Below are 16,523 nucleotides of genomic sequence, written 5' to 3'. Positions count from 1 at the left end.
AATATTAGGCTGAAGGTTTTAACATTATGTCTGATCAGTCTGTGTGTGTGTGTGTGTGTGTGTGTGTGTGTGTGTGTGTGTGTGTGTGTGTGTGTGTGTGTGTGTGTGTGTGTGTTTGTGTTTGTGAAAATGTGCAGGCTAATGAAAGATGAGACAAATCACTGCAACACTATAATTATACTCTTAAATCCACTGTCTCAATACAAACCAGATGAAGGGATAATGCCTCCTAAATAACAGCTCTTAATTGTGTGTTAAGTGCATAGCTTTTTTTTTTTACCCCATCACAAGCCTAAGTGCTACATAGTTACATCAGGTCAAAGGGCACTCATTAAAATAGCAATCATTTAAAGAAGCAGGCCAGTTACTGTAAGTTTATTACAGTAGCATTGCCATTCCCTTCCATTTCTTCTTAAATGTAATAACAACAGTCTTGTGTAGCCTGATTGTTCATTTCAAAATTGAAGACACATTTCATTCAGATTTCATCAGACTGTTTTCATCTGTGACTCCTCAAAAAGATTACTTTATAAGAGAATTTCAGTGTTTTTATACCCTTACAACAATGCTTTATCCATGCAGTAGCAATTGGAACAAGCATTTATGAAAAGGTGGCACATATAGTGTTCTCTAAAAGTATTGGAACATCAAGGTAAAAGTTCTATACACTGAAGTAATTTGGAGAGATTAACAAAAATATATAAAGATGACAGAGCAGATTTTCAGTATTCACTTATTTACTGTTACATCAAAATGAAGGCAAACCACCTAGTTTTGAAAACTTTAAGAGAAAGATTCTGTAGTTGTGGTACACACAGCAAAAAGCTTAAACTGAAAATGTTCATGCTACAAAAAAAAACATTAGCAGGTAAAAATATTTCTAATACGATAAACCAAATAAAAGATATTTAAACCTATTTGTGGACATTTCAACGTAAGCCTTTGGATATCTTATTCTTTGGGCAGATACTGTATTTGTGCTTCTTTATACAAATCAATGCTTTAAATGAGCAACATAATCAAACAAGATTTTTTCAAGCTCAATGTGAGTATAAATGGCATTAGGTTTTAATAATAATATTTGGTTTATTGAAATCGTATAATAGGAAAAACTAGATACATTTGACTTTATTCAAGAGTTGTCACTTTCTGCGGTGCCGGAGCCAATTATGGCTTGATCAAATTCATACCTTTTACCTGAATTAGATTTCTTTGTGCTCTATGCCTGTGGTTATGAGATCATGCTTTGAATACACATAATAAAGCACAAGTGAATGTGTTTGTAGTTCATGCTGCTGCTGCTCAAGTCTCTGGCAGTAAAAAAGTGGGCAGGAGCACTGACACAATTCTCTAGATTAGACAGTAGACACACACAAACACACACACATACACACACACACACACACACACATACACACACACACACACACAGAGAGAGAGAGAGAGAGAGAGAGAGAGAGAGAGCAAGCAAGAGCTGACAATGTTTACATATGTGTGAATGTTTACATATGTGAGGCACTCGGCTGGAGCTGAGCGTATTTCTCCTGAGAATCTATTGAGGATTCTTGTGCCTGAAAATATGACAATGAATAAAACTCATAAACCCAGGAGATACACTGTCAGTACCTTTAAACTAACACACACACGCACGCACGCACGCGCGCGCGCGCACACGCACGCACGCACACACACACACACACACACACACAGAGAGCTTGTGATAAACTGATTTTTTTTCTTCCTGGATTTCTTTTGATTTATTGTTCTTATGAACACCTTCTATTGATGTAATTATTCATGCAGTTAATCAATACTAATTGACATATTACTGTATTGTATTTATATTATTTCGGTGACCTTAAAATGTAAAACGTTAGGATAATGAGGATTGTGGTAAAAAGAAAGTATTTCCTACACATTCCTTCGACATTTTTAGCTTTAGCTTTTTTGACTTAAAAATGTCCATAATGTTTTTTTTTTTGTCTAACTGGGACTTTTGTGTGCACAATGTTCTATTTAGCATGTAGCTAAAAAAAAAGACTTCTCGACACTACAGCAGATGCTTTACAGATCTTAGAATGGTAAATATCTGGATTATAATTAAAAGTATCTAGTATTTACAGTATTGACAATAAATAAAATATACAATCATTAATGAATTAATTACAGTATTATTGATTGGGCTTGATTATTAACTGTAGATTTAAGTATTAAAATAATTAAAGGTAAATGAAAGTTAAATATGATAATGTAAAGATCTGTAAAAGGATCTAAAAACTGAACTACGTTACAGTTGAATCATTATAAATGAATGATAAAAAACAGTTCAGAGATATTATCACTTGTGGCAGGTTTGAGGTGTAATTGTAGTAGTGTGGAACATTGCATTTGAAAATTTTTTAACATTACAGTCTAAGAATTTGTTGAATACTCACTGAACATTCTGTAATACCCTACGTTAAACCATCCCCCTTTGACAAACACACACACACACACACACACACACACACACACACACACACACACACACACACACACACATGCAGGCACCCTCTAGCACACATGCATAAAGTGTAGCTGAGCTTCAACATTCGTGGTGTTAATGGGTTAACAGTAGAAAGCAGTGAAACATAATTAAAGCATTAATAATTAACAGTATTGTTAGCCACTTCCTGAGGCAGTTGAAAATGATCAGTCAACAGCCTTATATGAGCACTGACTATTATATTACTCACACATTTATTGCCATTCGGTTGTGCCTAAAATTAACAGACAAAACAGCACTTTTACATCCTCTATGCATCATGACAATGAGAGAATTTGACTTTGTTTGATACAGATACTGTATCATATTGAGTTATGTACATACCTATTTAATTGTTTGTTTATTTGTTATTTATCGATCTAGAGCGCAATCTTTTAAAAACACAACATAAAACCTATTTTACCAGCACTTACATTTTATTTGCTAGTCATCTTTTTAAGCTACTACACAGCACAGATTTTCTTAAAAAACATAATTAAAGCATACATTGTATTATTGTTTATACTGTTTGCATATTGTATTTTAAAATGTTGGGTTTTTTTTATGACCAACAGACAGGAATTTCTATCTAACATTATTTAACTATGAAAATAAAATTTCTGCTATTATTCTTTTCTTTCCAGAATGTTCTGTCTTATTTTCATATATATTTCAATGTTAAAACAGTCTTATCTTATACACCCAACAGTATTTATTGCTATTTTTCAGCTACTTTGTGGGGCAAGAAAACCCTATTTAACTGGCAGAAGCTGTGACACAAAGAGAGTAAGGGCTGCAGGCTTAATTGATTATTTGTGCAGAGCTGTGTATCAGCGAGGTGCAGCACACCCAGGGGAAATAATGTAAAACAGATAACAAGATCAAATGCTGGAGAATTGCTTTCTCTTGCCAGCTTTATTAATCTGTTTCTTTCCTAGTCAAACTGGCTTTCCCCCATTCACTCTCTCCAGGTTTTATATTAAGGCAGGGTATGCCTTTGTGTCCTAATTAATACAAGAACCTCTCACCTGGCACAGGTTTTATCCGTCAGCGTAGAGGGAAAGTGCCTGACATAAGGTTTTTTTTTTTTTTATGCATACAATTTTTGTCTCTTTTTTGTATCCATTTCTGTGTTGCATTGTGTCTTAGAGACATTGATTACTAGAATGAAAAAATATATATATATATATTATATATTCCATACAGAGTATAGAAATCATTGCTTTCCTGACAGTAAAATATGGGTTTTCTATTTCTTTAGTCAATTATAATAAGACTCTAGGACCAATGGTGATGATGGTATGGTATAGCAGGTGAGGCAGGATCGATATTAATATTTATTAGTACACCTTACTTAAAATGCTTAAATAAACCCAGGCTAAATACATTCAAGCTTAATTTTCTCTGCACATTCAATTTTACCATACATTTACTTGCTACATTGGTTACAGTTTTATTTCAATTCCACAATAAGTCGTTTCACATTTACTTACATTTCTGCACATTCATTATGATAGAACTGATGAAGGAATCAGGTTTGTCCTAATATACTTGATGCTGCCACCCCCCATGTTTGATGGTGATGGTGTAATTTATTTTTAAAAGCCTCATTCCCTCTATATACTTTAATAATTGGTATGGGCATATATTTTGATGTTTGTTTGATCTGAATAGGATTCAAAATAATAAAATAATAAATAATAAAAAACAATCCAAAAACTCTCCTTTAAAATTCTTTTTTGTCTTTTTCCTGGCATGACAGACATGCCGGTCATGGTGATAGAGGAATGTTTTAATAGGTTTTGACATACTTTCATCAGTTCCCTTTATATTGTTTTGGGGATCAGTTGAAACTTGTGGACAAAGGGTCATTTATTGCTCGGTATTTATTAATCTGACCTTCAATCCTAAATAATGCAGTGTCTCAAGATTTAAATATTTGCATACAATTGTTTGTGCAGATGCTTGTGGTTGTTGTTTGGAAATTTGGAAGTCTTGTTAAGGTCCACAATGCTTTGAGGAAAAAGGGAAAGACTCTAATGGTTGGCCATTTTACAGCTAATGGATGCACCAGTGGTTAATTTCTAACATGCCAGTTCATAAATAAAACCATGGATAAAAAGCACTATGATTCATACAGTAGTAACGATAAAAACACTTGTTCTAAACTGTTACATAACTGTTATCTTACATAGAGATTTAAAGCATTTAAAAGATTAGTGTAGTTGGAAAATGCTACACACTGATGAAGCTGAAATGTTTGTAAATAATACTGTTATATTAAATCACTGTAGAAAAAGAATGATAAAATTATTTTAAATATGCAAATAATAAAAAAGCACATTTTTAGAGTTGCCTTCCTTTAATTCCTTTAACTATATACAGGCTTGCTGCTGTACTACTTTTATGTTAGAAAAATTGAGATGAACACTAAATTTGTTCAGTCATCTGTTAATGAGTTCTGATGAATGTGCAGATGAGCCAATATTGGAGCAACCCAAGTGAATTTTCTATGATCTTGTGTGTTCAGTGAACACAGTCCAGACGAGTTAACTCTTTTTGTAGTATACATGCTTAATCTGCCATTGCACTGTTTCCACTGTGGTAGGTGATGAGTCGTTGAATAGGCAATCTCATCAAAACGCATCTCTTTAGAAGTGAGGTCCTTGGCAGACAAGAAGAAGATGTAAACAGGGCTTTGTTTTTCAGTCTGGCCTCTGTCTGAAACAATTAAGTGTTAAATTCTACATTATCTGAAAACCGAAATCAAAAGCCCACATCAGAGGATTTGTTTGTTCAAAATCATTGTATGCATGGGTAGTAGAGTTCAGCCCTTTGAGTTTAGTGATGAGTGATATCCACACAGCTTAATAAATTTCTAATAGACATTTTTGCAGTGAGCCAGAGGGCATATCTAATGAGGATGGAGTGTGTATAAGGGTGATTTGAGGGGGTGAGAAAGCTTGACACGCATAATATATTAATAAATCATTTCTTTTCTTTTTTTGCAAAATAAAGAAATGCATTTCATTCAAACATGCATCTCCCTTGCTCATGATCTATTGCAGTTCTCCATGCTGGATCTCTGTGTTAGTCAGGGGTGTGTCACTCTGTGTTGTTCTCTGCTGCATATTCTGAAAGGTCTGTGTAGATATCTGCCCCAGTTTCTCTTACCGCATCAGCAGTAAAGTGTAAAGCAGCTTCCCCTAGTGATCTCCCGTGGCGAAGCTGAGTCCACCTGCAGTCTAAACAGCTGAAAGGATCCAGACCCACCATTAATCTGCATTATCATGACATAACCTCGGTGCAACTCAGATGCAAAACAGCATGAACTAGAAAATTTAAAAACCATCCAATTGTGTAATTGTACAGTAAACCTCCACTGGTCTGGCAAAGTGATTTTTTTCTCTATTTATTAACAATAGTGAAGTTGAGGCAAGGAGGAGAAAAACAGAGTTCAAAGGTGTATACCTCAAGAATGTATCCATGCATCCATCAGGCACTCTATTATAGAAATCCTAATAAGATTTGACATTGTAATCTAAAGAATTAGATTACTAAAGTACACATTTAAAGTACACGTTCAGAATAAAGGTGACTTTGTGCTTGTTTCTTTAATCAAAAGTTTTTTTGTTTAAATAAGTAAGGAATTCCAAGGGAGGAATAGCATGTAAGTAAGGAATGACATGCTGGTATAGACAAATAATTAGGAGTGATGAGATAAAGTCAGACAAAAAGCAGAGTTACTGATACTACCCAAAGCAGCACATCATAAATTGGCATAGCCCTCTCATACCAAAACAATTTGCAAATTATTATCAATTTTTATTTATCAACTGAGCACTTTTATAGTTACATTTAATGTTGTGGAGCATGTTGGAAACAAATTAGTTAATTAATCCCCTTGCACGGGTGAGGAGCAGCCAAAAAGACAGTTAACAACTGGGTTGCCAGATTGTGTTGCAAACTCTTCCCCCCAGATTTATAGCAACCAATAAAGAAATCTATAAAATGTCCACAAAAACACACTTACAAGGCAAAGTGTAAGTTGAAACACTGTTTGTCTTGTATGGAACCGTATTGTACAGTTTTCAATTGTGAGATATACTGCAAAGGTTGAGAGGGACTGTGGAGTGGATAATGTCCGTACCACAGGAATGCATGTGTGACCTTTTTCTACACAGAGGCTGAGATTTTTTTTTTTTTTAATGGCTCTTTTTACAGCACCCACTTTTTGGGGCTGTAGTTTCAGTTTTTTTTTTTTTGTGATAGCTATAGTAACAATTTCCTAATTTCATTATGTTTTAAAATGAATGACTTTTGAGTGTTATTTAAATTCTGTGAATTCTGTGAATTCGTGACAATTCTAATAAATGAGCCGAGACTCAAGATACTTTTAAAATGAAAAATATAATGGAAAATGGCACAAGGTAATAACACCAAAAGTTTTATTTTTAGTATAGATGCAGAAAAGATGCACCTAATTCACACATACTTAAACACATCCAAATCCATACATACCTACGTTCCTCTACTCTTTCTTTCTCTTTTCTCTCTCTCTCAATTCATTCAAATGCTGATACTTTTATAGCCCTACTTTGTCTCTGTGGAAGAGCTAATAAAAATTAACTGTTATTTTCATCCATTCAGTCACATTTTGCCCCACAAACACAACAGAATAAATGGGATAATCAATGGCTCAGTGTGTGTTACACAATTTGAATGCATCATATGAAAGCAAAGAACCACCCGATGCAAAGCAGTGTGTATCTGTATTGCTTGATAATATTTTTGGGCTTGAGAGGAAAGCATTAGTGCCTGGCATAGGCCCCTAAAGTTTCAAAAACATTCTTGACAGTTCTACCCTGCAGACATTTTGCTTTGATGATAGATGTCTGATCTCTTGTCGCACTGTGAATATGTAAGGCCTTATTTACGCCTATCTATAAAGATTTTAAAAGTAGAACAAGAGTAAAGGGGTATTAGAATATCATGTTGCAGTAACAACAGGTATCTACCACGTTTTTAAAAAAAGTCCATAAAAGATCAGAAGGTGGTGATTTGTGATATTTCTATAGGTGTTGAAATGGACTGTTGTTTGGTCTAAACACGTTAACTGCTGTTAGCACAGGCAGCAATTGACTGTCCTATTCCCTGGTGAAGCAGAATGGTGGTCAGCCAGATCGATAGCTATTTGGCCAAGGAATCTAGCATATAGCTGTTCTGTATTCCATTAGTGGTTCTTGGTGGTTCGCAGAATTTCTAGAAAAAGGCTATGCAGATGCTTTCATGAGAATCTTCAACAGCACTTTTATTTCATATCAAATTTTTTTGCATGTTTAGTGTAATTTAGCATTGGAAAGAACACCCCAAGTTTGCATATTCCACATAATGGAGCGCTTTTGTTGTTGTTTTTTTCTCCAGCAAAAAGATGATAACGATTGCAGCCACTCTTCTTCAAATGAAGGCTACTGAGAACAAAATGGCCCTCTGCTGCTAGGGAAATAAGCAGACATTTTATCCCATCTTGGTTTATCATGCTATTGTCCTCCATTTCTTCCTGTCCTAGATGAAAGGAAATGTTTTTTCTCTTTATGGATTTTCAGGAAAATACTTAGCAAATGCGTTGCCCGTGCTTAGACTTTAATGAGTATGAATAATAGATGCTTAGTATCAAGTTTGCTAATACTAAGGGGGTCTTAATATTAATCCTATCATTTTCTTCTTGTCTGAAATCAGCAGTGTAGCATACAAACATTGTTTTTTCAGGTTAATTCCTGAATGTAGTGCCTGGGAACGTGGCTTTAAATTCAGATTAAATTTCTACCCGGTGCATTGCCTTACAAACAAATAGATTATACTCTGTTTTCTGTACAGATATGCAGTTTGAGCCCAGGGATAATTCTCTGAAGACATGATTGTACAAGTGTTCTGCAACAATGAGCTAAGCCTCTTTTCATGACAGCATTTGCGTCTGCCATTCCCAGCACCATCTTAGACTTTTTATAGCCAAGACAGCATTCGGCAATCCACTTTATACAAAGCTGCTGATTAACACAGAACCTGCTTTTTCCACCCGAAACCAATTAGTATCATTAAACACCAAGTGTCTTACTGCTGTTAAGTGAAAATGTAATTTTTGGCATTTTCCTATATTTAAAATTTAATTTTTATAATTAGCACCATGATATTCACAACTGATGTGTTGTTGCTCTCTGTTTTTGGTAGATCTGAGTGTCTCCATCATGAGGCTTTTGTTGAAGAATCTGGATAAAATGAGATGTCTACGTAAGCGCTCCACCATCCCCTTTTTGGTGATTCTCATTACCTTTCTGCTTTTCATGAACCTTTACATGGAGGATGGCTATGTGCTGGTGAGTACTCTTACATTTATCTTAACACATGCTAATAGCAAAAATTATTTATTTGTATAGCACTTTTAACAATGGACATGAAGCAGCTAATAGATTAATTCAGGAGACAAAATGTAAGATAAATATAAAATTAAATGAATCCCTGTACATGTTCTCTTCTGAGTAAGGTAGAGGAGATGGTGGCAAAGGAAAAGCTCACTGAAATTATATGAAGAAAAAGCTTTGAGAGAATCCAGACTCAAAGACACAGTATAGTGTTTGTGGCGTTTGCAATCTTAAAACTATCACAGCAATTGTAGTCCTAAACCATGATATCAAAATTGTTTGTATCAACTGCCAAAGGCATCTTTATGGGTTCTAAGTGCTACCACACACAATAATCTTGTATCTTTAGGCTGTCCATGTGGAGCTGTACTCAGTGGCAGAGAATGTATTTTTTTGTGATAAGAATGCAAAAAAAGTATTTGTGGTTACTTTTATTAAAAATATAAATCAATAAATATAAAAGAGGCGGAATTAAAACCTTATTTGCAACACACAATTATTCACAATGTCCTTCTTTACTCAGAGAAAAAATAAATACATAAAAAAAAAACTTGAACGGAAAAAAAAGCCTTAAATCAAGCACCAAAATCCGCCATGATGCAAACATCTGGCAATTACAACCATCTGCGTGGAAACATACCAATGATGTGTAAATTTCTAAATGTAAACGTCTGAACTTGTTTCACTTACATTATGTTCTTGATCCTGGTTTTCATTTTGACAGAACAATTGTATTTTGCTGATGGCTTGGAGTTTAAGACAAATGACTCCAAACCAATTTTTCTTAATTTTTTTTTTCTTTACTAATGGTTCCAGTAACTCAGGAATTCTGCCTGTACATTTTTCAGTGCACAACTAACTTCATATGTCATGTTTTCTGCATAGGGTTCTGTGTGTAACACAGTTACTGAATGGTTTTGCCATTTTTAAAGGCCATTTTCCTTCTGTCATTTATAAATGATGAAGTTCTATAAAGGACAGGTCAGACCTGTTACAGTCAGCCCCAGAATTATTGAAGGGAAAATGGCCATTAGAGGTTGCATGAAATAAAAAATAATCACAGGCAGCTGGAGCAAGTAAATATCTTTCACCTAAGGTCAATCTAAGTTCTTTTTTACATAATTGCATTTTCTCTAAAAAAAAAAAAAATATATATATATATATATATATATATATATATATATATATATATATATATATATATATATATATATATATATATATATATATATATATTTGTGGTAAAAATAATGACATAAGCAATATTTAATACTTGAAATCATTCTTTATTTTGTAAACTACTCTCAGATTCCAGAAACTGCATTAAATCAATGGTTGCCTCTGTCATGAAGTTAAGGTAATGATTCATCCAAATCCACTCAGACAGGATGGCACATAATCAATGTCTTGCAGAGTTTCAAGACCAGAGCCCATGCACAAGACTTTCGACATTGCACAAAAAGTTTTACTTCTGTTATTCTGCCCGGAGAAAATTTCACAAAATATTATCTGTGGGAGGAAACTTTTTTTTTTTTTTTTTTTTATTTGCACCATCTAAAGTTTCCAGATTTGTTTGTTCTTCTATAGGTTCTTATAAATTGTGGCATTGAAATTAATGTCTTGTACGCATAATTCTGGACCTCAAAATGTATCATAATTAAAATTTCATGATGCATTACAAATGCAAGAGTCTGTTTACTATTTATAAGGGCGAGTTAATGATCAAAACTTTGTGGTCACAACACCATGTGTATTTGTCTTTTGAATTATTTAACAGATGTTCCTTTTTTGTTTAGTTTTTTTTTTTTTTTTTTTTTTTTTACAAAACTAGCTTTCTGAGTTTAATTAGCAATCATATATAGACATAAATACATTCAAGGTGGCTTTAGAAAGTTCTGAGACTTTTGGTGGTGGTGCTATTCTGACTACATGCATTACCACATCTGTGATTTCATCATGGACAGCAAGTCAGAACAAATAGCAAATGTGAAACTGGGCAAATCAACAACAGAGGCGCTTGACATGACATACGTTTGGCATACAGCGATGCTGCAATGAGTCGTTCAAGGTGTTTTGAGTGGCACGCATGCTTCAAGAGCAGAAGAGCAACACTGGAAGATGACAAGAGATCAGGAAGACTTTCAGCGAGCTCAACCCCTGAAAATGTCGAAACCATTCGCACATTATCTCAAATATATATAGATTGACAGATTGACAGATTGACAGACAGACAGACAGACAGACAGACAGACAGACAGACAGACAGACAGACAGACAGACAGACAGACAGACAGGTAGATCGAAAAAAAAAAAAAACAAGCAACATTTGTAACAGTTTTTAACTGTTCGTTTTGGTGGGCCTGAGAGAAACCCAATGTGGTGTTCTGCAGTCGTAGCTCATCTTCTGTGTGTTATGAGATATTTTTATGCTCACCACAGTTGTACACAATGCCTATTTGTTTATTTATTCCTGTCAGTTACAAACTACTTCTTAGATTTAGGCAAAATTTAAGCATTCTGTGCACATCAGGAACTTGCCTGTCAGGCACCAATAACCATGCTATTATCAAGGAAACTGAGATCCCTTTTTATGTGATCATTCAATATAGCATTATACATTATGAATTATGAAAGGTGTTCCCAATAAAATAGTCAGCGGGTATATATGCAATGTTTCTTTTTTTTTTAAAGATATCAGAAAGTTAGACAACCAGTCATGTATGTACAGTACATTAGTTTGTACAATAATACATAATCTCAGAATAGAAATCTCTGGGGTGTTTTTTTGGGAGTTTTTTTCTTTTTTTCTTTTTTTTTTTTTTTGCTGATAGTTTGATTTTGTAAAAACTAAGCATTTGTTTATGTAACACATGGAATAAACAAGCAAAATTCTATTGGAAATCTGCAGAATCAAGCATTGCTCTGTAAGCAGAATAATGAAGCCTTCTGCTACATAGCGACAGCACCAGGACTAGCCTGCTGCTGAAGAATTGATGTTTGAGCTTGGCTAACATTGCATCTGTTTAAGTAAAACTAACCATTTATCAAACTCAGCCCTCAAGCTGTTGGAGATACATTATGTGTCTGGAAAAACCCCATCAAGACCTCCATCTTTTGTCTGGTTAGAAATAGGTGTACTCACTTTTCCCTCTCCATTAGATTATGGTGCTGACAGATGGGTACAGTGTGAATAAAGAAATATGTCACTTCAGCAGGTTACTGGTGCTTTATAAAATATTTATTTATATATACAGTGAGGAAAATAAGTATTTGAACACCCTGCTATTTTGCAAGTTCTCCCACTTAGAAATCATGGAGGGGTCTGAAATTGTCATCGTAGGTGCATGTCCACTGTGAGAGACATAATCTAAAAAAAAAATTCAGAAATCACAATGTATGATTTTTTAACTATTTATTTGTATGATACAGCTGCAAATAAGTATTTGAACACCTTAGAAAGTCAATGTTAATATTTGGTACAGTAGCCTTTGTTTGCAATTACAGAGGTCAAACGTTTCCTGTAGTTTTTCACCAGGTTTGCACACACTACAGGAGGGATTTTGGCCCACTCCTCCACACAGATCTTCTCTATATCAGTCAAGTTTTTGGCCTGTCGCTGGGAAACACAGAGTTTGGGCTCCCTCCAAAGATTCTCTATTTGGTTTAGGTCTGGAGACTGGCTAGGCCACGCCAGAACCTTGATATGCTTCTTACAGAGCCACTCCTTGGTTATCCTGGCTGTGTGCTTTGGGTCATTGTCATGTTGGAAGACCCAGCCTCGACCCATTTTCAATGCTCTAACTGAGGGAAGGAGGTTGTTCCCCAAAATCTCGCAATACATAGCCTCGGTCATCCTCTCCTTACTACAGTGCATTCGCCCTGTCCCATGTGCAGCAAAACACCCCCAAAGCATAATGCTACCACCCCCATGCTTCACAGTAAGGATGGTGTTCTTGGGATGGTACTCATTAGTCTTCTTCCTCCAAACACATTTAGTAGAATTATGTCCCAAAAGTTCTATTTTGGTCTCATCTGACCACATGACTTTCTCCCATGACTCCTCTGGATCATCCAAATAGTCATTGGCAAACTTAAGACGTGCCTGGACATGTGCTGGTTTTAGCAGGGAAACCTTTATTGCCATGCATGATTTCAAACCATGACGTCTTAGTGTATAACCAACAGTAACCTTGGAAACGGTGGTCCCAGCTCTTTTCAGGTCATTGACCAGCTCCTCCCGTGTAGTTCTGGGCTGATTTCTCACCTTCCTTAGGATCATTGAGACCCCACAAGGTGAGATCTTTCATGGAGCCCCAGTCCGAGGGAGATTGACAGTCATGTTTAGCTTCTTCCATTTTCTAATGATTGCTCCAACAGTGGACCTTTTTTCACCAAGCTGCTTGGCAATTTCCCCGTAGCCCTTTCCAGCCTTGTGGAGGTGTACAATTTTGTCTCTAGTGTCTTTGGACAGCTCTTTGGTCTTGGCCATGTTAGTAGTTGGATTCTTACTGATTGTATGGGATGAAATGGTGTCTTTATGCAGCTAACGACCTTAAACAGGTGCATCTAATTTAGGATAATAAATGTAGTGGCAGTGGACATTTTAAAGGCAGACTAACAGGTCTTTGAGGGTCAGAATTCTAGCTGATAGACAGGTGTTCAAATACTTATTTGCAGCTGTATCATACAAATAAATAGTTTAAAAATCAGATATTGTGATTTCTGGATTTTTTTTTTAGATTATGTCTCTTATAGTGGACATGCACCTACGATGACCATTTCAGACCCCTCCATGATTTCTAAGTGGGAGAACTTGCAAAATAGCAGGGTGTTCAAATACTTATTTTCCTCACTGTGTATGTATATATATATATATATATATATATATATATATATATATATATATATATATATATATATATATATATATATATATATATATATAAAATGTTTTTTTTTTTTATCTGTATTGATACTTATCTGTCCACAGGAGGAGGATAAACGGCAGTTGAGAGAGGTCTCAATGCACCCCTTAAATTCTGAGCGATATGTTCACACCTTCAAAGACATCACCAATTTTTCTGGAACCATCAACGTGACATATCGCTACCTTGCTGGGACCCCACTTCCTCGAAAAAGTATTTTTGCATTTTATTTTTTTTATGTAGTTGTTATTTAATGCAACTCCTAGATGCAGAATATACTGTAATCTGAGACACAATGATTGAGTTGCATTCAGAAATGTGAACACTGCCCCCTATAGCTATAGCACACGATTGTCAAGAATATCTTTGTATGCTGTAGCATTATGAATTCCTTTCACTGGAACTACAGTCCCAAACCTGTTCCAGCATGACAGTGCCCCCGAGGAAAGTGAGATCTATGATGACATTGTTTGTGTAAAAAATTTTAAGTGTCATGCACAGTGCCATGATCTCAACCCCACTAAACACCTTTGGGATGGAACAAAATTGGAAGGCACTTTCACCAGGCCTTTTTGCCAGACATCATTGCCCAGCCTTTCTAAGGCTGAATGAGCACAAATCCCCACAGTCATATTCCAAACTTTAAAAAAAAGTTTACAGTATAGAAGTTATATATCAATTCTAACAAACATATTGGTCTATGCATAATAAAGCATACAGCTTGCTGGAAAGAGCTTTGCAAATATTTTTGCATATTTAGTGTACATCATTGGCATTGATCTTGTCTTCATGTTTGTCTTTTAAATATTTGTATTTTACAGAGTACCTCACAATCGGATTGTCATCCGTAAAAAGAAAACGAGGAAATTACCTTTTGGAGACCATCAAATCCATTTTTGACCAGTCAAGCTACGAAGAGCTAAAAGAGATTGTAGTTGTGGTTCACCTGGCGGATTTTGACCTGGCTTGGTGTGAGAGTTTGGTTCAGGAGATCACCCGCAAATTTGGACATCACATAATAGCAGGACGCCTGCTGGTTATTCATGCACCCGAGGAATTTTACCCATCTCTTGACGGGCTAAAGAGAAATTACAATGACCCTGAGGATAGAGTTCGGTTCCGTTCCAAGCAGAATGTAGACTATGCTTTCCTGCTCAATTTCTGCACCAACCTCTCCCACTTTTATATGATGCTGGAGGACGATGTGCGATGCTCACGAAATTTTCTCACCGCTCTAAAAAAGGTTGTCACTTCCAGAGAGGGGTCGTACTGGGTCACGCTGGAATTCTCTAAACTCGGCTACATCGGGAAGCTCTACCACTCTAGAGATCTTCCCAGACTTGCACACTTTCTCCTCATGTTCTATCAGGAGATGCCTTGTGACTGGCTGCTGATTCATTTCCGAGGCCTGTTGGCCCAGAAGGAAGTGATCCGCTTCAAGCCATCACTTTTCCAACACATGGGCTACTACTCCTCATACAAGGGGGCTGAGAATAAACTGAAGGATGACGACTTCGAGGAGGACTCACTTGATATCCCAGACAACCCCCCTGCTACATTATACACAAACATCAACGTGTTTGAGAGCTATGATGCTGCTAAAGCTTACAGCAGTGTGGACGAGTACTTCTGGGGCAAGTCTCCTTCCACCGGGGACTTTTATGTCATAGTGTTCAACAAGCCGACAAAAATCAGCAAAATTAAGATTAGCACTGGAACAGATGACCGTCAGAATGACATTTTGCACCATGGAGCGTTAGAAGTTGGAGAGAAACTGGTGGGAACAAAAAAGGGCAGGCAGTGCTCCTCCTACATCACATTAGGAGAGTTTAAACATGGGAACATTGAGGTTCACAACGTGAACCATAAAATTGCTTTTGATATTGAGTGCGTTCGCATCGTGGTTACAGCCAACCAGAAGGAATGGCTGATCATCAGAAGTATAAGCCTGTGGACTACTCAACCTCCAAATCAATGAGAACTGCTCTGGATCATCACTACTATCACACAAAATGCACAACAATCAGTCATTTAGTTCGCTGGGTATATTTATTTATTTATTAAATTTTTGGTTGATTATCTATTTATTATGTTTACTATTTATTTAGTTATTTATAATTATATATATATATATATATATATATATATATATATATATATATATATATATATATATATATATATATATATATATATATATATATATAAATAAAGATCCCTTTCATTTTTTTTCATAAATATTTTTTCTATGTATTAAAAAAAAGTATGTAATGAATTGATAGAATGATTTTTCCCCGACTTTACATTAACAAGTAAGAACACTGTAGGCTTATGCTGTTTTTTTGGTTTGTTTGTTTTTTATGCCGTAATCTCTTCAGAAGTCTGACTGCTGGTGTTGTCATTTTGCAGAGGCATTATCAATCAGCCTTGGGACGTCCACTTACATTCTCATATGATAAAGCTGCTTGATAAATACAAAGATTTGTTGTTTGATATTTTTGTTTGTCCCATTTTTTTTAACCATTTACTTTCATTATCTCATTCAATCAGCAAGCATATGGTCAATGTGGCATTGAATATACAATGTATTGTGGCATGAATTTAGTCGACTGCACTTCACGTCGTCTCCCCACTAAATGGTAAAAGGAATGTCAT

At 35.6% G+C, this 16,523-nt stretch overlaps 1 protein-coding gene across 6 annotated transcripts in view; it reads left to right on the top strand.

The window, feature by feature from the left end:
- mgat4c (mgat4 family member C) overlaps positions 1-15,940 on the top strand; it is a 138,748-nt gene extending 122,808 nt beyond the window's left edge. For all 6 annotated transcript variants that reach the window (XM_083552103.1, XM_083552107.1, XM_083552104.1 and 3 more), the window contains 3 exons: positions 8,753-8,898; positions 13,934-14,081; positions 14,690-15,940. In XM_083552103.1, coding sequence (XP_083408229.1) covers positions 8,753-8,898; positions 13,934-14,081; positions 14,690-15,846 — 1,451 coding nt within the window. In that variant the 3' untranslated portion in view covers positions 15,847-15,940. The remainder of the gene's footprint in view (positions 1-8,752; positions 8,899-13,933; positions 14,082-14,689) is intronic.
- The last annotated feature ends 583 nt before the right edge of the window (positions 15,941-16,523 follow it).

The sequence above is a fragment of the Silurus aristotelis genome (genome assembly GCF_946808225.1).
Source record: "Silurus aristotelis genome assembly, chromosome: 10".
NCBI classification, from domain to species: Eukaryota; Metazoa; Chordata; class Actinopteri; order Siluriformes; family Siluridae; genus Silurus; species Silurus aristotelis.
Note: the sequence above shows the minus strand (reverse complement) of the source record. Positions and strands in the feature narration are given on the sequence as shown.